At 40.5% G+C, this 24,792-nt stretch overlaps 1 protein-coding gene across 1 annotated transcript in view; it reads right to left on the bottom strand.

Moving 5' to 3' along the window:
* Window positions 1-24,792, bottom strand: part of PCSK1 (proprotein convertase subtilisin/kexin type 1) — a 73,737-nt gene that overhangs the window by 31,843 nt on the left and 17,102 nt on the right. The window contains exons 2-5 of the mRNA XM_077462361.1: window positions 23,535-23,639; window positions 19,726-19,839; window positions 15,380-15,526; window positions 12,294-12,370 (exon numbers count right to left, since the gene is read on the bottom strand). Of these exons, the coding sequence (XP_077318487.1) occupies window positions 12,294-12,370; window positions 15,380-15,526; window positions 19,726-19,839; window positions 23,535-23,639 (443 nt within the window). The remainder of the gene's footprint in view (window positions 1-12,293; window positions 12,371-15,379; window positions 15,527-19,725; window positions 19,840-23,534; window positions 23,640-24,792) is intronic.

Raw genomic sequence — 24,792 nt, 5'->3', positions numbered from 1 at the left:
CACAGTTTCGAAGGCCATAAAATGCCAAAATAGCACAAAACCCCCCCAAATGACCCCATTTTGGAAAGTAGACACCCCAAGCTATTTACTGAGAGGCATGTTGAGTCCATGGAATATTTTATATTTTGCCAAAAGTTGCGGGAATATTACAAACTTTTTTTTTTTTGCACAAAGTTGTCACTAAATGATATATTGCTCACACATGCTATGGGCAGAAGTCAAATTACACCCCAAAATAAATTCTGCTGCTTCTCCCGAGTACGGGGATACCACATGTGGGGGACTTTTTGGGAGCCTAGCCACGTACGGGACCCCGAAAACCAAGCACTGCCTTCCGGATTTGAATATAAAATGCTACCAAAAAACCTGTTAGCGATGGCAGGGATCAGGCCTGACTCTGCGATCGCTGCAGTTATGTGTTTAGTGTTTTGTAAGTGACAGTGATCGATCGATACTGCACTTGGGTGGGCTGGGCAGAGGGGCAAAACGCAGGTGCTAGCAGGTATTTGGGCTGATCCCGCTAACAATGTGTTTTTTTGGAACCCTAAACTGCTGGGGACGCTAGTATAGATCTGATTAGATCAGATATTGATCTGTTCAGATTCTATACCACTACGGGAGGTGTATGCTTTGCGTGTGGGTGTTAGCGGTACTGGCACTAACCTAGCGCTGCCTGGGGTGACGCAGACCCTGACCCTAAAACCTAATTGATATCACCCGCCGGGTGATCAGGGGGTTAAACCTTTATTGGGTAATAAATGGTGGGTGCCCTGATGCTATAAAAAACAAACTAACCAGAGTCACCCGTAACACTTATACGGTGATCAGTGGTGAAAGGGTTAACTAGGGGCAATCAGGGGGTTCAAATTTTTATTAGGTAGTATATGGGGGTCCCTGGCGCTATATAAAAACCTGACGGGGAACCTAAATAACTAACTGGCTAACCAGCGTCACCAGTGACACTTATACTGTGATCGCTGGTGAAAGGGGGTGAAAGGGTTAACTAGCAGCAATCAGGGGGTTAAAACCATTATTGGGTAGTATATCAGGGTACCTAGCGCTATAAAAACCTGGCGGTGAACCTAAAAAAATAACTAGCTACCTAGCGACACTAGCGACACTGATGCAGCGTTCAGAAAAATTATCGCTTAGTGACACTGGCAAAAGGGGGTGAAAGGGTTAACTAGCGGAAATCAGGGGGTTAAAACCATTATTGGGTAGTATATCGGGGTACCTAGCGCTATAAAAACCTGGCGGTGAACCTAAAAAAAATCTAGCTACCTAGCGACTGTAGCGACACTAATGCAGCGATCAGAAAAACGATCACTTAGTGACACTGGCAAAAGGGGGTGAAAGGGTTAACTAGCGGCAATCAGGGGGTTAAAACCATTATTGGGTAGTATATCGGGGTACCTAGCGATATAAAAACCTGGCGGTGAACCTAAAAAAATAACTAGCTACCTAGCGACACATGCAGCGATCAGAAAAATGATCGCTTAGTGACACTGGCAAAAGGGGGTGAAAGGGTTAACTAGCGGCAATCAGGGGGTTAAAACCATTATTGGGTAGTATATCGGGGTACCTAGCGCTATAAAAACCTGGCGGTGAACCTAAAAAAATAACTAGCTACCTAGCGACTGTAGCGACACTAATGCAGCGATCAGAAAAACGATCGCTTAGTGACACTGGCAAAAGGGGGTGAAAGGGTTAACTAGCGGCAATCAGGGGGTTAAAACCATTATTGGGTAGTATATCGGGGTACCTAGCGATATAAAAACCTGGCGGTGAACCTAAAAAAATAACTAGCTACCTAGCGACACATGCAGCGATCAGAAAAATGATCGCTTAGTGACACTGGCAAAAGGGGGTGAAAGGGTTAACTCTAGGGGCAATCAGGGGGTTAAATCTTTATTGGGGGGTGATAGGGGGCTACCCTGGACCTAACACTAACTGTCCTGACAGTTTTTACTGTCACAACTGACACTGAATGCATTGATCAGTAAAGAAATGATCAATGCAATCAGTGACACTGTGACTGGGGCGGGAGGGGGGGCGGGGGGGGATCGGGGGGCGATCGGGGGGGGATCGGAGGGGGGGGTTTGTGTGCCTGTGTGTACCTACATGTCAGTGTAGTGTTGGTGCACACTTACTATTAGTCTTCTCCTCGTAGTCCGGTCAAAAAGACCGCCCCGAGGAGAATGACATCACTTCCTCCTTCCTGTGTAAACAATACACAGTGGGAGGAAGCTTCTCATTGGCCAGGAGCGATCCAGAGGGGGTGGCCGAAAACGAACGGCCATCCCCTCATCACGGAGCGCTCCTGGAGCTAACCGGACCGCCGTAACCAGCGGGAGGGGGTCCGATCGGACCCCCCACCCACTGGAAGGCAATCACGTACATCTACGTGATTGTGCCTGCCTGTGCCATTGTGTTGACGTACATTGGCAATACGGCGGTCCTGAAGTGGTTAAGTACATAGTCCTTGCCCACTAGCAGAAAGAAGGGTTTGTTAAGTTCTGAATTGAAATTTGGATGCATTTTTTTGCTATTTGGATGTATTTGAATATCCGAATTACAATAGTAATGAATTTAAACAAATCCGAACGAAATAACAAAACAAATTTCCGGAACGAAATTTTAATAGTTTTTTTAATTGAATTTGAATCGTAGTTGAATAGTTTTCTAATTGAATTTTGAATTCTGAAGAGAATAAAATAGATTAGAAAATAAAGGAATAGAATAGAAAATAAAAGAATAGAATATAATATAATAAAACAGAACATAATACAAAATAAAACTATTGAAAAAATAGAATAGAAAATAAAGGGACATAATAGAAAATAAAGGAATAGAATAAAAGAACAGAATGAACTAGAATTAAAAAATAAGGAATAGAATAGAATAAAAAAGAATAGAATAGAATAAATCAGAAAGAATATAACAATCTTCTGAAATTAGAATACATTTGAAAAGAATAGAAAATAATATAATAGAATATAGAAATATAATATAATATAAAAGAATAGAAAAGAAAAATAGAAAAAAAATAGAATAGAATAAAATAGAAAATATAACCTTCTTCTGAAATTTAAATATAATAAGTTCAAATTTGAATAGAATAGAAAAGAATAGAATAGAAAATAAAATAGAAACACATTTTAAAAAATAGAATAGAAAGAATTAAACAATTTCCCAAAATTCAAATAGAATAAAACTGAATTGAAAAGAATAGATTAGAATAGATTAGAATAGAATAGAATAGAAAAAAACAATAGAATAGAAAGAATATAACAATATAACCATTTTCTGAATTTCAAATTTTGAATAGAATACATTTGAATTTGAATAGAATAGAAAAGAATAGAATAGAAAAAAACAATATAATAGAATGGAATAGACAGAATATAAATATCTTCCAAAATTAAAATTTCGAAAAAGAATAAATTACATTTCTAATGGAATTCTAATTGACTAAAATTTTTCAAATCCAGTCAAATTTAGTTCAATTCGACTGAATTCGGAAAATTCAAATCAAATCGAAAAAGAATAAATTAAACAAATTCCAAAAATGAATTAAACAAATTTAACTAAACAAATTTATGTAAATAACGAATCAAAACTATATATTTTTTTTTCGTTCTGCACATGTCTAGAGGGGAGCACACCTGTCAAAGCATAAAAGCCCAACCAACTAAGACCCCATAGCCCTTCATCTGACTAAACCACTAGAACTTCAGTCCTGGGAAAGGGGCACTTGTAGGAGACATCGTAACTAGCTTAAGTGATCTATAATGGGGAATCAGGAGCATATGTCCCTGATAACCCAGGAGGCCCATACAGCTAATACAATGCAGATGGGTCAAGGGGTGCTGTCTGAGGGGAAAGATACAGAAAGACTAGCCATGTTGGGGTAAATGTCTGGAAAGATGAAAAGCAAGCCAGGACAAGACAAGGGAAACCCTTATGGGAGACTGTTGGATGGAATTCATATAACACTTCTGGTATTTCACTTCCTGATTGCGACAGCCACTTAGCCTCAGTTCAAATGAAACACATGAAAGCTTTGTAATCAGAAGAACAATGGCTTGGCTCAGGCCCACCTGCTGTGATGTGTGTGATTACAGGCTTTAAAGGGACTAAGAGCTAGCTAGATGGCTCAGGGCTAATAGAGATGCTGCCCATAGTGGACAATACAGCAAGGATTACCTCATGGTGATATCTATTGGTTGGAAGGCAAATGGGGGTGGATACGAGTGGGTGTGTATGTTTGAATGAAAGGATCACACACACAGGCAATGCTCTTTCTCTGTTCGCTGCAAAGAGCCTGTCATGAGGCTGTGTCTCTGCTAACCTGATGATTCGGCCATCTTGAGGCCTACTCTGGGTGATGGCTAAAGCCTAAACCTCATGGTGAAGGCCCTCTCCTGGTCTGAGCCTAGCTGATGCAGCAAAGCCTCACGGAGGGCATCTTTCAAAGCCTTCAGGATTCTTTCATATGGCTGTAATCAGTGGAATCCACACTTCATCAGGATGAGTTGGAAGGGTCTTGATGCCTGGAGAGCCCCTCAGAGAGCCATGTGGATAGCACCGAGAATAGCCAAAACTCCTGGTACCACTCTGGAACCGATACCTCAGGCAGGTGCAGCACTGTACAAAAATGATGAAGATCCTACGGAGAACGAAGTACCGTTGTCTTGCCCTGGTAAGTGGCAGACAGGCTAAATGGAAAAACACCAGTAGCAGGGCAGCCAGGAGCAGTCGTAAGGCTCTGCAGTTATGCAAGGTGATAGCGGAGAGATCCTGGAAGACCCGGACACCGGAGCCATTCTGAGAGTGGGGTGTGTGCAAGACCTCCTCCTTTAAGCCGAAAGCCCACAAAACAGCGAACTATGTCCCTTGGGGTGTTTGCATCCCCCGCATCGCAGAACACTTTGCATCCATTCAAAGAGCACCAAGGTATCAGGAGGTCTCTCCAGAAGATTCAGGGATGCTTCTCACTAGACATGTGCATTAGTTTTCGTCCGAATGCATTTTTGTCCGAATTTCAGGTATTTTCGTTTTCATTTTGACAAACGATAACGAAAGCACAGAATCCGAAAAACGAAAGATCCGACATAATTGAATGCTTTATCTTTGTTTTCCTTGTTACAACAGTTCGATATAGAATAGGAGATTCGACGTGACTCTGACAATAACAATCTGTGTCTATAGAACCTGTGGTCGAATGTGCCTAACCTTACCTCTATTAGTCCAAGATTATATAGAGAAAATATTTGACAGAGAAAAAAGATTTGACAGAGAGAAAAGATTCTGCAAGTTACTGTCCTAAAAAGTGTTTGGGGACCCGGGTCCTGCCCCAGGGGACATGTATCAATGCAAAAAAAAGTTTTAAAAATGGGCGTTTTTTCAGGAGCAGTGATTTTAATAATGATTAAAGTGAAACAATAAAAGTGTAATATTCCTTTAAATTTCATAGCTGGGGGGTGTCTATAGTATGCCTGTGAAGGGGCGCATGTTTCTGGTGCTTAGAACTGTCCCTGCACAAAGTGTCATTTATGCAGGAAAAAACATCTTTAAAATCACTCGCAGCTATTATGAATTGTCGGCTCCGTAATACAGAGAACACTCATTGAAAGTCATTGATAAAATAAATAAATAAATACATTTAAAAAAAAGCATGTGGGTCCCCCAAATTCAATTACCAGGCCCTTCAGGTCTGGTATGGATATTAAGGGGAACCCTGCGTCAAATTAAAAAAGAAAATTGACGTGGGGTTCCCCCTAAATATCCATACCAGACCTGAAGGGTCTGGTATATTAAGGGAACCCCGCGTCAAATTTAAAAAAAAATTGATGTGGGGGTCCCCCTAAAAATCCATACCAGACCCTTTATCCGAGCACGCAACCTGGCAGGCCACAGGGAAAGAGGGGGGGGGGCGAGAGAGCGGCCCCCCTACTTCCTGAACCGTACCAGGCCACATGCCCTCAACATTGGGAGGATGCTTTGGGGGTCTGTGACCCCTCAAAGCACCTTGTCCCCATGTTGATGTGGAGAAGGGCCTCATCCCCACAACCCTGGCCGGTGGTTGTGGGGGTCGGCGGGCGGGGGGCTTATCAGAATCTAGAAGCCTCCTTTAACAAGGGGACCCCCAGATCCCGCCCCCCCCTGTTTGAAATGGTAAGGGGGTACAAAAGTACCCCTACCATTTCACAAAGAAAGTGTAAAAAATAGTTAAATAAGACAAACACACTTTTGAAAAATTCCTTTATTAAAAATAAAAAAAAGATTCCAGCGGTGGTAATCCACTCTTGCTATCCAGCGATGGATGATATCTCTCCAGCGATGGCTGATCTGATCCAACGCAGCAAATCCATCCATCTTCTGTCTCCACTGATGAGACACTGCGGGGATCCCGGCGGCCTAACCTTTGTTATATGCGGAGGGCGGGGACACCCATCACCTGACCCCACCCCCTCTGACGCAAGGGGAAAGCCGGGCTTCATAATAGCTACAAGTGATTTTAAAGGACTTTTTTTCCTGCATAAATGACACTTTGTGCAGAGACAGTTCTAAGCACCAGAAACATGCGCCCCTTCACAGGCATACTATAGACATCCCCCAGCTACGAAATTTAAAGGAATATTACACTTTTATTGTTTCACTTTAATCATTATTAAAATCACTGCTCCCGAGAAAACGGACGTTTTTAAAACTTTTTTTTGCATTGATACATGTCCCCTGGGGCAGGACCCAGGTCCCCAAACACTTTTTTAGGACAGTAACTTGCATATTAGCCTTTAAAATTAGCACTTTAGATTTTGAACATTGGAGTCCCATAGACTTTAATAGGGTTCTAAAGTTCACACGAAGTATGCTATATACTAGCTCCGTCGAATCTTCTTTATACATTCGACAGACACCATAAGCCTTCAAAGACAGATTCTACCTTAATTCATGTGGATTTTTGGACGAATGCAATTTTTGAACGAAAAACAAAATAAATAAAAACGAATTTCGGGAGTAACTAAATTAATACATTTTTCGGACGAAAACGAAATTCCGAAAATAAATATTTTACTCTGCACATGTCTACTTCTCACACAGGGATTCTGTCTATAGTCAAGGTCCTCTAGGTGACGCTACATCTCTACACTTGTAATCATCCCCACACATGTGGAATGTGTTGTGGCAATCGGGCATGCTATGTGGAGGTTTTCTTGGCTGGGGTGGGGTTCCTTGCCTCAGCTTCGGAACAGAAAACCATTTGGGGTTCCATCTTCCTTGATGCTAGCTAAGCACAGTGCTCTAGCCAACCTGTGAGTACAGATCTCTTTTTTTCCCATGAGATCTTTTGTCCCTTTAAAAGGGGTAGAACATATTTACTAATACTTTACATCAATTTATATTTACAGTTTACTTCTGTACCCAACTCCTGATGAATGGCAAATAGCCATGAAATGTGTTGAGATTCCATGGGGTGCTCAGTCAAGTCTGGCTCATTACTTATTCACTGGTCCATATATATCTTTCATACATTCAAAATTTATTGAGTACTATGTAACTATTAATGTGTATGTGTACTTATCTTATAGCAGCTCTTTTGCATAAGGTGTACCAATGCCTGCTATTATGAAATACCTTGTATTACATTCATCAATGTTTACTATCTCTTATGTGCTGCCAAGCTGACATATATGTATCCATTATGTTTATACCATGTGTGCATGTATATATATATATATATATATATATATATATATATACAAAAATACTTTTTTACTAGTGTTACAAATAAAAAATGTTTACTAAATACTCTACCTCCACATAACTTCTTATGTACATCTCTATAAGATGGTGATTATAGTGGATTGGGATCTGCTGTAGGTCAGTAATGGCTCCCTCATGGTGCTGGACAGACTGCTCTGCAGTAGTAAGTCTCTCAGTCACTATACCCAGGTCTGCCCACAGGTCAGCTATGGCAGAGCAGAAAATAGGGTATTCCTAATGTCTGCGGCAATGCCCAGGGGATCCATCATCTTAGGCACTTGCTGCAGAGCAGTTAGCAGGGAAGCCTCAGTAGAGCCTGTCAATGCTGGGATCTGCACATCGGAGGCAGGTTTTTCCCCAGTTGTGAGAGTGGGGAATGAGAGGGGGGTGCTGACCGGCCAATTTTCCCCATTGCGCTGAATATATAGGTGGTATTTGGCAGAGGTTCTCTAGAAAGTGTCCACCTTGGTTGTGCTTCAGACCAAGCCCCCCTATCTTGGAGCTTCATTGGACATAGACAATCATCCAGGGTAATTTCCCTCTTCTTTCTTCTAGTAAAGCAAGTAAAATTGAATTTACAATAGAATCCCTGAGGAATTTGTAAATTGTGTCTCCATTATCCATCTTTCACAAGAAAAGCCCAGGATATTCCACGTCCTGGAATTCCTCCAAAAGGGCATGGATAAAGACCAAAGTGTTAAATTATGGAAAGTTCAGATTTTATCTCTTCCCACCTTTATTTCCAAGCAAAAGGCTACTAAGAAATGAATTGCAGTTTTTAAAAGCAGCCAAACATCTTTGTGCCTTTATTCCTTAAATTAAATATTCTGCTTGTGTTGGACCTGCTTTATTTCTCAAAGTTTACCTTGTGTGAATATTGCTCAATAAGAGACCTTACACTCAAGAATGACTTTCTGTTAGCAGTTTCCTGCACTAGGAGGGTATGCGAGATTGGAGCCTCAAGCTGGAAAAAAATAATATTGTCTCTCCCATTATCCAGACAGGGTGTTAATGGTGCATTTACAATCTTTTATTTTGAGGGTTTCTTCCTTTCAACTAAATCAGGAATTAGTACTTCTGGGTCAACATGACCAGTCAAGTTCAACTGCAGGGCATAGGAAGGACTTTGCAAGCTTACCTTGAGGCTACAGAAGATGACTTCTTTACCTGCCTTCAGGTGGGAACAAAGGGAAGCCAGCCTTCATTAGGACGACTGCCTCCTGGATTGTTTCTGCTATTATCCTGGCTTATAATTCAAAGCATTTGCCTTCATTTAACCACTTCATATCCAGGCCAATTCTGACATTTCTCTCCTACATGTAAAATTCCTAATTTTTTTGCTAGAAAATTACATAGAACCTAGAGAATACAATGGCGCTCGTTGCAACTTTTTATCTCGCACGGTATTTGTGCAGCAATTTTTCGAACACGTTTTTTTCAGAAAAAAAACTGTTACATGCTTAAAAAAAAAAAAAGAGAGAGGTCAATTTTTTTGCATAATGTGAAAGAGGAGGATACACTGAGTAAATAGATACCCAACATGTCACGCTTTAAAATTGCACGCGCTCGTGGAATGGCGCCAAACTTTGGTATTTAAAAATCCCCATAGGCGAGGCTTTACATTTTTTTACTGGTTACATATTTTGGGTTACAGAGGAGGTCTAGGGCTAGAATTATTGCTCTCACTCTAACGTTTGCGGCGATACCTCACATGTGTGGTTTGAACACCGTTTTCATATGTGGGCGGGACTTACGTATGCGTTCGCTTCTGTGTGCGAGCTCACAGGGACAGGGGTGCTTTACTTTATTTTTTATTTTTTTTATTGTTAATTTTATTTTTATTTTTTTAGTTTTACACTTAAAAAAAAAAAACTGATGACTTTTATTCCTATTACAAGGAATGTAAACATCCCTTGTAATAGGAATATGGCATGGTCGGACATATTTACAGTGAGATATGGGGTCAATAAGACCCCATATCTCACCTGAAGGCTGGGAAGAATAAAAAAAAAACGATTCTGGCTTCCTAGCCAGATCGTCACCATTAATTTGAATACAGAGGCCGGGCGTGATGTCATAACATCGCGCCTGGCCTCCGAACGATCATAGAGACTCCGGGGACGATCTAGTCCACCGGAAATCTCTATGGTAACTTGCTGGGGCCGGCAGATCCTGTGACCGACTCACCGATGGAAACAGTGAGTCGGTAGAACCACCGGAGGGCGGCGGGAGGGGGGGCATCCCCTCCCACCGCCCGTAAGAACGATCAAGCGGCGGAACAGCCGCTATGATCATTCTTATGGTGCAGGGAATCACCGGCTGAAAACGGCAATATCTGAATGATGTCTGTGGCTTCAGGCATCATTTAGATATAACCACTGAAAGCCCATGACGTCAATAGACGTAGTATGGGCGCCAAGTGGTTAAAGAAGTGACCACACACTCTAGAAGAAGTCTCCCAACTTTCTGGGTGGCAGCCTTTCAAGTGTCTCCAAAAACCATCTGTAGGGTAGCATCCTGGTTTTCAGGAAACACCTTCAACTCGCATTACCCTTTTTAGCCTGCCTACTCGGCAACTGTAGATTTTGGACAGAACATTCTGTCCAAGTGTCAAAATGTAATTAATTTGTCTTATGCATCCCACCCAAAATGTCTACTGTCTCGTGACTAAATTCCATGGTAACACAAGAACACTGCTTCCATTTAGGAGCCAGTTATGAAACAGAGGCCTCAGACAGGGTATTAAAAAGTGGGGAGTACCCATTTACCCAAGTATAGATATTCACTTTTTATGTTTTATTTATTTTGCTTCTTTTTTAAAGCCTTCTAATGTGGAACAATTACATTGAGCATGTAAGAATTATTCCTTGGGTATGACTGATTACATGAGATAATGACTTTGTGTAAAGCAAATATTTTTTTTTAATTGACATAAGATAGGATTGTATAAAGATCTTATGATCCATGCAGGATGTAATATCAATTCTAGATAACTGAGTATCCTGTGTGTTAAAAGTAAAACTCAAATTGGCATTCAAATTATGCAAAAATTATATTGTATGAATATCTCATCCCAAAATGAAAATAAGATTATCTATGTATCTGGAATTTTTTTTTATATTAGACCAAAATGGGTTGACATCAACAAAAACGTGACACTCTTCCCACCAACCCATCTATAGGTAAGCGTATGTTGGGGGAAAACGTATTCCCAATAGAAGAGTCGCACTTATGGAGATACCTACCCCCATCAAACAATAATTGCACGTCAAGAAAACTACTGGAAAAAGAGACCCTGGCCATCTACGTAGGGGCTCTTACAGGGTTAACACTACATACATATGAGGGATATATGAGTGTAAAGCTCAGAGAAACAACACATCAATCATTTAAGGTTAACATTTCATTTCTGTTTATTCGTTGTTTTGTTTTTTTATAATGTTTTGCATTCCTTAGGTAGGAAAGTGATTTCCACGCCAAAGGTTGAAGGAACCTGACCATCAAAATGCCCAAATGTTTACGAAGGGACCTGTTGCTAAGGACAATAGGTCAGCCAACCAGTAGCGAGGACCCCTTGTACACCTTTGGGAGATGATAAAATATGGGGGTCACAGAAAAGGCAGGTACTAATCTATTCCCATGGATACTTGGAAATTAACAAATGTATCCATCTCTTTCTTGAAAGATGCAGTGGGGTCCCTATTTAAAAAAAAAATGATTTTATTGTCTGCAAGTTGTCTAAGGACCTTCTGACAATCATTCACATCTAACACCACAACTGCTTCTCCCTTATCAGCTACTACTTAATGATGACATCTGGGTTCTCCCTTAAAGGTCATAAAGCCTCTATCTTGTTCAGTCATATTGTAGAAACTAGTATTAGTATCTTGTTTCAACCAACAAAATGAGTTCCTTCTTTACATATTTATGAAATAAATGTAAAACTTCCCCTCATTTATTAATGGGGTAAAAATCGGACTTATAATAATTTGATATTGTGGGGCAGGAAGGTTCAGTTATCTTGTTTCCTATATTTATGCCCTGCTGACCAAAACTAACCAATGTTGATAAGTCATATACAAGAATACTGTATATCTTAGAAATCAAATTCATCATTCACCTTAGAAGAAATACGTTTTGAGCTTGTGTCTGTGTGTGTTAATAATCTGTTGCATTGCCATAATCACGAGCAGCCAATAGATCACCAACATCAAAATGCTCTTTAAAAAAACTGACAGAGGCTAAAAAACACATTGTTATTGATTACAGTGTCCCTTTAAATATATTTTTCTTACTTCCTTTCTCAGTGACTACCACCACAAGGGCTACATATTTTAAATGTGGCTATAAATGACAAATAATAAAATCCGTTTTAAATAGCAACAATGCCTAAAAAGAACCATTTACATTTTTGTGGGTTGAACAGGCATATGTATATTTTTAAATGTTACAAAATGCTCTTTGAATTAGTCTGTTTGTTGCAGAAGGTTGCGGAACAACGTAACGAGGTTACCATGGATACTCACTTGTTCTCATTTGTAATGTCATATCTTGGGAACGGGTCTTTGTCATTATCATTAAAGTCATAACTTGCTTCTGGATCCTGAAATACAAAGCATTAAGTTAGGATAATATAAAGTATAACCTCCATTTGCTTTCCAGAAATGTGAAAATTAGGGTACAATTTGGTGTACATTCTTATAGCGATCTACATTCCCTTGTCTGTGAGAACTGTACCTATAATGGCACATAAATAATGCCTTAGGGAGCAGAGTGCAAGGCTTAAGCCTCAACAAACTGATACTTTTTTCTTTTTTACATTTTCCTCTAATAGCCACCTTTGTAAATGTTAGACATGTGCGATTAGTTTCGTACGAATCGCAAATTCATACGAATTTCCCTAAATTCGTACGTTCGGGAGGATCCGGAATACGAATTGACATGCGTCCGAATTTTGTACGCAATACGAACTTTTGTTTACGAATTTCGGATCAGTTGTCGTCGCATCATTTTGCTTATTATGAGGGGCTCCCATCATCCTTGTGCTATGCTGACTTCCTCCTGGGGCTGTACCTCTGCTGTGCTCATTATGAGGGGTTTCCACCATTCCTGTGCTGACATACTGAGCATAGCAGGGGTACAGCCCCAGGAGGAAGTCAGCACAGCACAGGGATGGTGGGAGCCCCTCATAATGAGCACATGGCTGCCATGCACAGCTGCTTTTGTTTTTATACCCCGCACTGTACGGGGTCAGCGGGGATATGCGGGGTCACTGGAAATTGTTTGGTGTTACCAAGCATGTGCTCTCCGCACATCCCCGGTGACCCCAAACAGTGTGGGGTGATCAGGCGAAAACTGGACCAGCAATGCATGGCAGACAATCCGCTTCTCTCTTGTATTTTCAAATCTTAACGGAACAAACTGAAGAGAAGCTGATTGGTTGCCATGGGCAACTGCTCCAGATTCTGTTCGCTTCAAGCTGGATCAATTTCCCTAAATGTCTTTTTATCTGTTCTAGCAGTCATATGTGTAAATGAGAAGAATGGTGGGGGCACATCAGGGCACATTGGAGCACATCAGGGCACATTGGGGCACATCAGGGCATATTGGAGCACATTGGGGCACATCAGGGCACATCAGGGCATATTGGAGCACATTGGGGCACATCAGGGCACATCGGGGCACATCAGGGTATATTGGAGCACATTGGGGCACATCAGGGCATATTGGAGCACATTGGGGCACACTTTTGCTATGAATTGTGCTGCTGGTTCTAGGAGGTAAATCCTGGAACAGCTGGCGACATGCAAATGTCTGCTGTTTGCCAGGCTCTTTACCACCAGCAGTCTTCACTCCCAGTCGCCTCAGCTTTATGGGAGGTGAGCTGAGCTCAGAGGGCGCAGAGACAGAACGTCCCACCTGCTGCTCATCTACACGGCTCATAGCTCTCCCTCTCTTTTTTGGCCTTGTTTGCTGCTAATTTTTCCTTTAAAAGTTAGAAAAATGTAGACAAAAAAAATATGATTTTGATTGCAGCAAACTAACACCAAAATCACCAAATGTACAAAAAAAATATTATACCAACAGAAAATAACAAAATATTAACTAAATGAAACAAGAACTGAAAAAAAAAAAAGATCTCTCAAAACCAACCAAAAAACGAATAAAACCAGAAACTAAACACTAAGAGATGATACACTTGCAAACTACAACTGATATAAACTAAAATGAACAATGAAAAGCTAAGGATTGCAAAGATATTCGCTCAGATGCACAGAGAAATAATCGTGTGATCTGCTCCACTACACTAACTAACCCACAAAGGGAAGTCACATGATCGGGCCTGCCCTGTAGGCCTCAGCAGCAGAAGAAAACCTCTGATTGGTCAACCAAGTCACGTGTTGTTTCCGTAGTAACGAAATTTGGACATATTGTCATATTGAGGTATATATTTTTTCCTTTAAATTCATTGTAAAGAACGTTTGTACAAGTTAACGAACCTAACGACAATTCGTATTTCGTACTAATTGAAATTGAATTTCGGACACGAAATACGAAGTATGAATTAATTCTAACATGAACTGGAACGGAACGAATTTATTGATGGCGCCCATGTCTAGTAAATGTGGGATTAAAGTATACATCAATCCTAAAAATGAACTTCTCTTATTTGCTCCTTTTGGTCTGTTAAATATGCAAGTGAAAGTATTAAGTTATATATTATACACAGTGGCGGCTGGTGCTATATTTTTTTTGGGGGGGCAGCAAACAATCCACCGGCCACCTCCCCCATCCCTACCAACACACATCACTCCAGCTTATGCAGGTCCACACAGAGCTCACATCACTGTGTGATCACATCATCACTGTTGACGGAGCAGATTGTGGAGCTGCACAGAGGGGATCTAAGCAGACTGGGAAGTTGTATCACAGTAAGTGAAACCCGCACCCTCGTTGATCAGTCACCAGCCCCACACTTACCCCATCTAGATCGCAGGCAGCGCTTCCTCCGGGCGGGGGGTGGCTGCTTCCCCCTGCATCTCCTCCTCCTTAGCTTCACAGAGGCTTCCCTTGTGTCTCCTCCTCCTCGGTGGCCAATGCGATCGCTTCTCTTCTCGGCCAGTCGGGTCTCAGGACATTGGCCAGGAGGAGAATCAGGAAGACAATAGCGAATATTAATTTGGTAGTGTCACACAACTGGGTGGGCATTTAGGAGCCGGGCGCATGGATTAGGGGTGCGCCACCCCTGCACCCTGCATGGACAGGCCATCACTGATTATACATATGATATATATATATATCAAAATAATAAAAAAAAAAAGTTGTTGAAATCCAGTGCTGTCCCGTGCACTCTGTATTATTTGTTTTTTTATTACTAGCAGTGTTATCAGCCCTGCCCAGTTTACCTCTGTGTGTGTACTACAGAACACCTCTGCCTTATGCTGTGGAGATAAGGAGGGAGCGCTCGAGCCCTAATACACTTTCTGGCCTAGGGTGACAACAATAGACCCTAAGAAATTTTAACATGACATTTTCTTTTTCTCACACATCTTTCACCAAAGTCAGAGAAAGTAACAGATAGTAAATTATATAATTAGAAATTTAAACATACATAGTTTACATAGATATCTGTATGATTCCATTCCAGCCCATCATCAAGAACGGTTACAACACTGCCTTTCCCAGTTATTCCCTTTCTCCAGACTGGTATGACATGTAAATCCAGCTTTGGCAACTTTGGGTTGACTCTTGTGTCTCTCTGTGAACATAAGAACAAGAATTACAAAGGGGTATCTCACTTCACAGTGTATACACAAAATCCTGTATGAATGAATGAATTTTTTATTATACTCTGTGCCTCTGGAGTCTCCTGACAGTGCTCTCCTCTCCTCCAAGTGCCCCATAGCAAGCCGACTACTATGGGGGGGGTACCCATAGCCAAGCTGTTTTTGCGCCCAAAGACACACACAGTGCGGCTTGAACCCACACCCTTCTCCCTCCGCACAGGATTTGATTGGCAATCACTCCCGCTGTTGCCTCTGTGTCTTGTGAGAAGAGGAAGAGGAAACGCTGTGCCTCTGCAGACAGACATAGCAATGGATCAAGAAAGGACTCAGGTAAGTGTTTAGGGTGGGGGGGGGGCAATACAACTAATGAGCCCTTTTTTACCTTAATACAGGGAATGCATTTAAGGTATTAAAATTTAATTAAGGTAAAATGTCTTGGACCACTTTAAACTATTAGTTTTAATATTACACACTGAAGACTACTGTTGCACAGGGGAACTCTACAATCTCCTTTCCGGCACACGCTTCGCCCACAGTCCTTGCCGAACTGCAGAACACTTCAAACATGCAGGGCAAATGTCCAATAAGGCAGGATCTCGAAAACCGCTATACTTAAGACAACTAGTGATGGTTGCTGCATAGATTGATCTTGTAGGGCTTTGTGTTAACCTGGGTTGCGTTAAGCCAGTCTATTAATTTGCATAGGCTGCCTAATGCACTTGATTGCATCAAAATGTTGCATGCACCACTTCTGGTAGCACATCACACCACAGCACATGTCAGTATGTTGCTGTGTTGCAATGCACATTGACAGCAAGCTGCATCGGGGTGCCCTGCCCTAAAATACTCCATGCAGACATTGCTGGAGTGCATATATAAAGACAGAAGAAAAGGAGGCTGATTTACTAAAAGATTTGAGAACTTGAGAGTTCAGCTAATAAAATGTGTGAATATCCACTTTAGTTATCCAATTATGAGGCGACTGCATTAAGTAAACAGGTATTTCACTAGACTGAACAATTGAAGTGAATCTCCACAGTAAATCTGAACATTTTGAAATCCTTTAGTAAATCAGCCGGTCTGCAAAGAGGCAAACAGCACTGAAAGGTATTAAAGAATGAAAACAAGTAATCTATACATAAATCAAGGTAAGTATTTATGATACACTTGCGGGGATTTACTAAAAGTAAATCTGGTGCAGCTGTGCATAGTAACCAATCAGCTTCTAGATTTGAATGTGAAAGCTTAATTGAAAAAGAAAAACATCATTCACATTCAGGTAGTGTTTACATCAGGGGTGTTGCTAGGAGGATTGTGACAGTCCTGGAGCACCCCTGGGTATACCACCATAATGCAGTGCACTATGCTTGCACATATAGCACAGTCATTGTACCCGCAAAATGTGCATTGTGTCACAAATGATAGTCTCACAGACATATATAAACCTCAGCACAATCATTTAAAAAAAATGAAGCCCTTCCATTACATAGTTATTAGGATTCAAAAAAGAAACAGGTCCATCCAGTTCAGTGTGTGTTTGTTTCTGTGCGTGTGTGTGTTTGCCATTTGCTTTTCTGTGCACAGAATATGAAAAGAGAGCTAACACTTTTTTGTGAGCTTAACTTAAAGAAGAATTATATTTAAATAGTTGTGGACTACCAGTTACAACCATTCCTTTTTTGGTCAGGAGTATATACTGTACAATACATCATAAAGAATGCAGTGGCTAGGGATGTGTAATTCACAGAGTTCAGGAGTGTGTAATGCACAGAATGCTGTGTACAGTAACACAAAATGCACAAGTGGAGACAAGGATATGTACCACACAAAGTGTAGGGATCAGAAGTCCGTGTTGCACAAAGTTTAGGGATTTGGAGTATATACTGTAACACGCAAAATACAAGAATCAAGAGTAAGCAACACACAAAGTGCAGAGATTGAGAGTAAGTAACGTGCAGAGTACAGTATCAAGAGTAAGTAATGCGCAGAGTGCAATATTTAAGAATAAGTAATGTACAAAGTGCACGGGCCAGCCCTGTGCTACAGGCCCGACAGTCAGTGGGAGTGCTGGCAGATGGGCACTTAATCCCGCAGCTGTTGAAGCACACAAATGAAAGAAAATAAATGCAAGAGGTTGTAGCATCGCCAGACCCATGGCACTCACCAAAATCTCCAGGGCATGTATCCTGGGTGCCCAGCGCTAATGTCCACCACGGTTTATATCTACATTAAAGAGCATCATCATTCATAAATAAATACTTACCAACCTGACTGACCTCCACCCTTCCATTCAGTGTTATGTACCGTTCATTACCTTGGAGAGAATAGGCCATCCCTTAACTGCGTTTGAGGAATGTGCACTTCAATGCACTTGCCAATGGATGTGAATTACAGCACAGCATAATACACACATTGTGCTAATGTGTGCATTGAGGTGTTCTGCCAGTCCATTCATTTACACGCAGAGATACATGCATTAATGTGTGAGAATTAATGCAAAGCACTCCAGAAGGAAAGTGCAAACCTATCTTTTAAGTAAGCTAAAGAAAAGAAGGTATTCCCAAGTAAAAGTAAGTCACTAAATCATTTGGAATTTCCTCAGGCATCAATTATGTATAGTAAGTGAAATGTTTGGACACATTTATTAATAGTTGGCTGTTATGCATCTATTACTAAGTTTACTCTTCAAAATCAGCTGATGTATTCCAAAAACAGCAGACAAAGAGAGTAAGGCCCCTTTCACACCGACGTCCCGTTCAGGCCCGCCTGTCAGTTTTTTAGGCGGACCTGAACGGGTGCTCCATAGAGGTCTATGGAGCGTCGGATGTCAGCGGTGACATGTCCGCTGACATCCGACCCGCTCCGATCCGAAAAAGTGTAACGGAGGAAAAAGCTATTTTTCCATCCGTCTGCGGATCGGATCGGGTGACGACGGGCACTGCGGTCCGTCGTCATCCGATCTCCCATAGGGGAGAGCGGCGCTGTGACAGATCCGTCCCTGCGCAGTGTGCAGAGACGGACCTGTCATCTCCCTGCTCAGCGGGGATCGGCGGAGTGATCCCCGCTGAGCAAACGGACATCCACGGGGCGGATCAGAACTGATCCGCCCCGTGTGAAAGGACCCTAAGGCCGCGTACACATGCGCGGACTGTTCGCCCAACCTTGTTCGTCAAACAGTTTGACAAACAGTCCGCTCAAAATTAGCATGAACGGACTTGACCACACACGATGAACGAACAGTCCGCTGAAACCGTGCGCGATAACGTGAACGGCACGTACGACGGGACTAGAAAACGACGTCCTATACACTGCAATGCAACCTTCGGCGTGTAAATCCTTTCTGAGTATGCGCGGAACTTAGTTTGACGAACAAGCCTACACACGAGCGGACTGTCCGCTCAAACCAAGTTTCAGCGGACAGTTTTACGGAAATTCCGAAAAACTTTGTTCGTCAGACTGTCCGCTGAAACTGTCCGCTGAAGCCCACACACGAGCGGACTGTCCGCTGAAACACTGTTCAGCGGACAAAGTTGGGCGAACAGTCCGCTCGTGTGTACGCGACCTTAAGTAATGGTGCAATAGCAATGTCATGGCTCTGATGTGATCTTATAGCGTTTAACTAAATATGGTTCTCCAATTCATAAGGGAGGTTATAGGAAGTCTGCTCTTTGGAATATTTGTACATTTGGGTGATTTTCTCTTTATTAATTGACTAGCTTTAAACTGGATGAAAATATTCACATGTACTTTCAAAAACTGCTACCATTTAAATACCAAGATGCATGTACCTTTTTATTTAAATATACACTCTCCTATTTATTTATTTTTTAACTGAACATACATTTTTTTAAAAGCATTAGCCAGGGAGAGACATTTGTAGGCAATACATTTATTGCAATATTTACAAAATGAAGGGTTTTTGTTAATTAATCTGTTCATTTAATTAATCTGTTAATTAAACCTGGGCCAATCACAATATGCGGGAAATTCATACACCTGTGTAAGCTGCAACTCAAGCTTATACAAGATTTCCTTTCACAATCAGTAGTTGAATACATCAGTTGGGGCAAGTATATGCTTCCAAGGAGAGCTAGGTTAACATTAACGTGACCCTGTATTTACATTAGTTAACTGTTATTATGGAATGAAATGGCTTCAAAACAGTACCTACCAAATACCACTGATTTTTCCACAAAGGATCATTAAAAAGGTCTTCTGAGTCTGTATTCATCACATAGCCTCGTTTAGTCCTTTGCTTGAGATACTGCTGTTCTGCCCATGAGACCTATAAATTTACATAAAATGCATCATGTCATTCATGAGGATATATACTCTATAACAACTGAACATTTTCCAACTGCTTTCATGAAGTTAGTGCTAGAAAAGCCATCTTGATGTTGGTGACAACCTGCCAGTAACAGGATAGCTAACAGACCACTTAGTTCTACCTATAGAGTAACTCCCTCACTACTGTAGCAGTGTTTAAGGCCAGTGGGAAATAACTCTATTAGGAGCAGTGGTTTTCTTACTTGGGTGATTCTGCTGCAGCTACATAGTCAATTTATCTACACTATATTACCAAAAGTATTGAGACGCCTGCTTTTACACTGACATGAACTTTAATAGCACCTCAGTCTTAGTCTGTAGGGTTGAATATTGAGTTGGCCCACCTTTTGCAGCTATAACAGCTTCAACTCTTCTGTGAAGGCTGGCCTGCGCTTCAGCCCGATAGAAAATCTTTACGATGAATTTGAGCAGAGACTGTGAGCCAGGCCTTCTAGTCTAACATCCTTCCTCACAAATGCGCTTCTGGAAGAATGGTCAAACATTCCCATAGACACACTCCTAAACCTTGTGGACAGCTTTCCCAGAAGAGTTGAAGCTGTTATAGCTGCAAAGGGTGGGCCAATTTAACATTGAACCCTATGGACTAAGATTGGAATACCATTAAAGTTCATGTGCGTAGGCAGGTGTCCCAATACTTTTGGTAATATAGTGTATATGTGAACTGTTCTACCTACCAAAATTGTCATTGTGCTGAGTCAGTCTTGGTATTTAGGCACTCACCTATTTGGTGACCTTAAATTTCTCTACTACAGGCAATACAGTGTTGTCAACAGCCTTCCACCAAGGCTATGACTGGATAATAAAGAAGAAGAAGCTGTACTCTGAAAAGATCATCATTCTACACGGTCATGGACATAGTCAGCAGAGGGTACTTGTACAGGAACAATTATTGGACACCCTCATTCAGTTAAAACTGAACATAACATTTATTCACTGTGTTTAGATAGATGAAGGTGAAGAATAGATGCCCAGAAACTTCATATGTAATTAGGTTCATACATTAAACATTGATCCACTTTTTGCCCAAATGGGTAAAAGAGGAAAAATCTGCATGTCTCATTGCCAATCAGGCAGGAATTTAAGAAGGTTCTTGCTGTATAACAACAATTATATTACATATCAGAAACAAGGTTATGGCATGATGAAGAATGGCCTAGAGCAGTGATGGCGAACCTTGGCACCCCAGATGTTTTGGAACTACATTTCCCATGATGCTCAACTACAATGCAAAGTGCATGGGCATCGTGGGAAATGTAGTTTCAAAACATCTGGGGTGCCAAGGTTTGCCATCACTGGCCTAGAGGGCCACTAATGCCCAAGGGGGCTCTAATTCAGCTGCACATTCTGCTAGCTCCTCCTGCAAGCATGGTTTAACTTTGTGAATGTCCCAGAATTGGTAATGCTGTACAGGGAACTGCAGGAGGCCAATATCAGAGCAGATTCAGGTGCAAACTTATAGGTAAAGGTAAGTATTAAGTTCTTTAAATGAATACAAAACTGAGGTAAACTATTTTTTTTTGCCTGCAGTTCAGAATTAGAGCCTCCAGTTAGAATTTTTCAGTTCTGGATTGAGTCAAAATGTGTCAGTTCCTGTTTTTGTCTCTGAATTCATTAAAGAGATTTACCCTTACTTCCTGTCCCATGCAAAAATGAGGGCACAGGCATTACCAGCAAAAAAGTCACTGGCAGCAATTACCATTGCCTGATGTTGTAACCCTTCCCCGCTGTGTCCTTGTTGTAAACAGGTGGCAATAAAAACCTGACTGAGGCTCTATCCCAGACAAGGCTTAATTAAAAGTTTTGGCTGGGGTTAGGCTTTAAAATGAACTTTTTTTGACTATCTTCTCTTTTGCGTCATTTACTCTTTCTAATGTACCCCTGTGGCACAGAATCTGCCGATAGCGGGCTAGTGCTGAATATCTGCTGACACGGCAGCTGGCTCCACCTTTCAGCGCATGGTTAAGAGCCAAAGCCCGGCATGCTGTCCCCAGCCTGTCACTCCAGTGAGTGCTGGAGGAGAGGAGCCATGTGCACTGACTGACAGCCACTGTTCTTTACTGCCAGCAAAACCGAGAGATGATTGATCAGTGGTCATGTGATCTGCCAGCTCTCTGTCTTAGATAGACATGTGCAGAATAAAAAAAAATGTTTTGTTTAGTATTGTTTTGATTTGTTATTTACATAAATTAGTTTAATTAAATTCAAGTAATTTGTTTTTCGAAATTGATTTTGTTTATTCAAATTCGAATCCATTCAAATTTTTTAAATTCCATTTGAATTCCATTCAAATTGTATTTGAATTGAATTCCATTTGAAATTGAATTAATTTTATTTGAAATTTGAATTGTGGAGGATAGTTATATTCTTTTTAATTCCATACTATTCTATTGTTTTTTTTTCTATTCTATTCTTTTCTTTTCTATTATATTCTATTTTTTTCCATTCTATTCAAATTTATTTTATTTGGAATTAAAATTTCGGAAAACGGTTATATTGTTATATTCTTTCTTTTCTATTATATTCTTTTCCATTGTTTATTCAATTCTATTATTTTATTTTCAATTCTATTATTTTCTATTCTATTCAAATTCAAATGTATTCTATTTCAAATTTGAAGTTTAGAAGATGGTTATATTTTTTTCTATTTTATAATCAATTCTATTTTCTATTCTATTAGATTCTATTCCTTTATTCTCTTTTCTATTTTATACAGTTATTTTATTATTTTCTATTCTTTTATTTTACATTCTATCCCTTTCTTTCTATTTTCTTGTATTCTATTCTTTTCTATCCTAATATATTGTTTTCTATTCCTTTATTTTCTATTCTATTTTATTCTCTTCGGAAATTCAGATTTGATTTAAAAACTATTTGAATTTGATTCAAAAACTAATCTAATTTGAATTTCATCTGCAATTTTGATTCATTATTTCATATTCGCTTAAATTCGTTACTATTAAAGAATGAAAAATTTGTCCAAGTTTCAATTCGAAACAAAACGAACCACACATGTCTAGTCTTATGCCTCATACACACGGTAGGACATTCCGACCACAAAATCCATCAGAGTTTTTCCGCCAGATTTTGGCCGCAATTTGTCTTGCATAAACACGGTCAGACAAAGTTGTTAGAAAATCAGATTGTTCGAAACGAGGTGACGTACAAAATGCACGACGGGACTACGTAGAGGCCAGTAGCCAATAGCTTTCGTCTCCAAATTTTTTCTGAGCATGTGTGGCACTTTGTGCATCGGAATTCTCTACACACAATCGGAAAAAGGCCGATCGGATTTTGTTGTAGGAAAATTTTAGATCCATCTCTCAAACTTTTTCTGCCGGAAATTCCGAGGGAAAAAGTCCGATAGAGCCCACACATGATCGGATTTTCCGACAACATAATCCGATCTGACTATTTCCGTCTGAATTTCCGACCTTGTGTATGGGGCATTAGAGGTTAAGCGCAGGATAGCTGCAGTGTCACACATATGCTGCGGCATAGAGGGGAGTATGTATGTTTTTTCACTAACTTCAACATTTTTCTTTAAACCTTATTGATGAAGGTGACAATTACAAATAATAACCACCCTGCTGCTAGTCAACATCCAAAACACTGTTAATATTGCTGAGAAATTACCCGGTTATCATCATACAACCGCTTTGTAATGTGTGGGGCACTTCTCCGAGATCTCCTGGGATGATCCCTATGTTTGAATAAAAAATGGTTTGGAAGCGATCCAATCTGTAAAAATAAAGACGGTGCAAATAAATATAGGGGAAGCATAGTACTTTGAGCACATACAGTATATAGCAAAGCAGTCAGTTTCCCTGTAAAGTGTAAGCATCATCCAAGAATGAATGTTTCACTTCCTGTGTGCACACACATACAATATATATATTACATCCGTGCAGTAATTAAGCTGAAAACACACATAATGCCTTGTGAAAGGGGGTAAAACACAATAAGCTATAGCAGATTGGCTGCTTTCTGTAACCTCTGTCTTTGTATGTGAGTGCGTTTTTATTGTATTATTAGCCACAGGCAGGGAACTCTCATAAATTATAGAGTATGTTATCTCTACACGGAGTCATACCACCCTTGTATTTACATAAAACCAATTACTCATTCCTAGTAATGTTCCTGTGATGTCATGGTTTCATGGAAAATGTATATTTCTACACAAAGGATGTTTGCCATTATTTTCTCTTTGACTCATGCAATGTCGGAAAAAAAAAAAAAACAGTGCAAACTGCCACTGCACTTTTCTTTTACTGGTGTTGGTGGTAGATCACCATTCAAGTAGCACCATTCTTTTTTTTTCAATCAAGTCATTTTTATTTCATTTTCAAATTAAATAAAAAAAGTCAAAACCCACAAATCATTCCCACAAAACAACCCCACCCAACAACAAAAAAAGAAAAGAAAAACAAAAAGATTGTGCCTTGCAATTGCATTTTGAGTTTTGCTTTAAAACTTTTATCACATTGAATTAAATTTAATAATTACAGTTTTGTTACATAAAGCCAAACATTATATTCAATTTAATTAAATTACTACCCCCTAGCGACATATATATGCATATACAGTTATCCTCCACCACAAATCCTTCTCAATACTAAGTTTCTTCAGCATCATTGGTATGCTCAACTATTTGCTCAGATAAGTTGGAGACAAAGCACCAGGACCAAATTTTCAAAAATTTATTAGAGCTTCTCCTATGTTTATATGCCAATTCCTCCTGTTTTAACTAGTTGCTGACCGCCGGCCGTCAAATGACGGCCAGGCAGCGCACCTATTGTGGCGGGAGGCCGTCATATGACGGCCTCCCGTTTAAACAGGGAATGCCCGCGATCGTGCGCGCGCATCCCTGTTTCTTCGGTGGCGGCGTGTCACG

This window comes from Lithobates pipiens, unplaced genomic scaffold (assembly GCF_037356315.1).
Source record: "Lithobates pipiens isolate NorthernLeopardFrog02 unplaced genomic scaffold, aLitPip1_a1.2 Scaffold_3, whole genome shotgun sequence".
NCBI classification, from domain to species: Eukaryota; Metazoa; Chordata; class Amphibia; order Anura; family Ranidae; genus Lithobates; species Lithobates pipiens.
The sequence above is the reverse complement of the archived record's forward strand: the minus strand, read 5'-3'. Positions and strand labels throughout refer to the sequence as shown.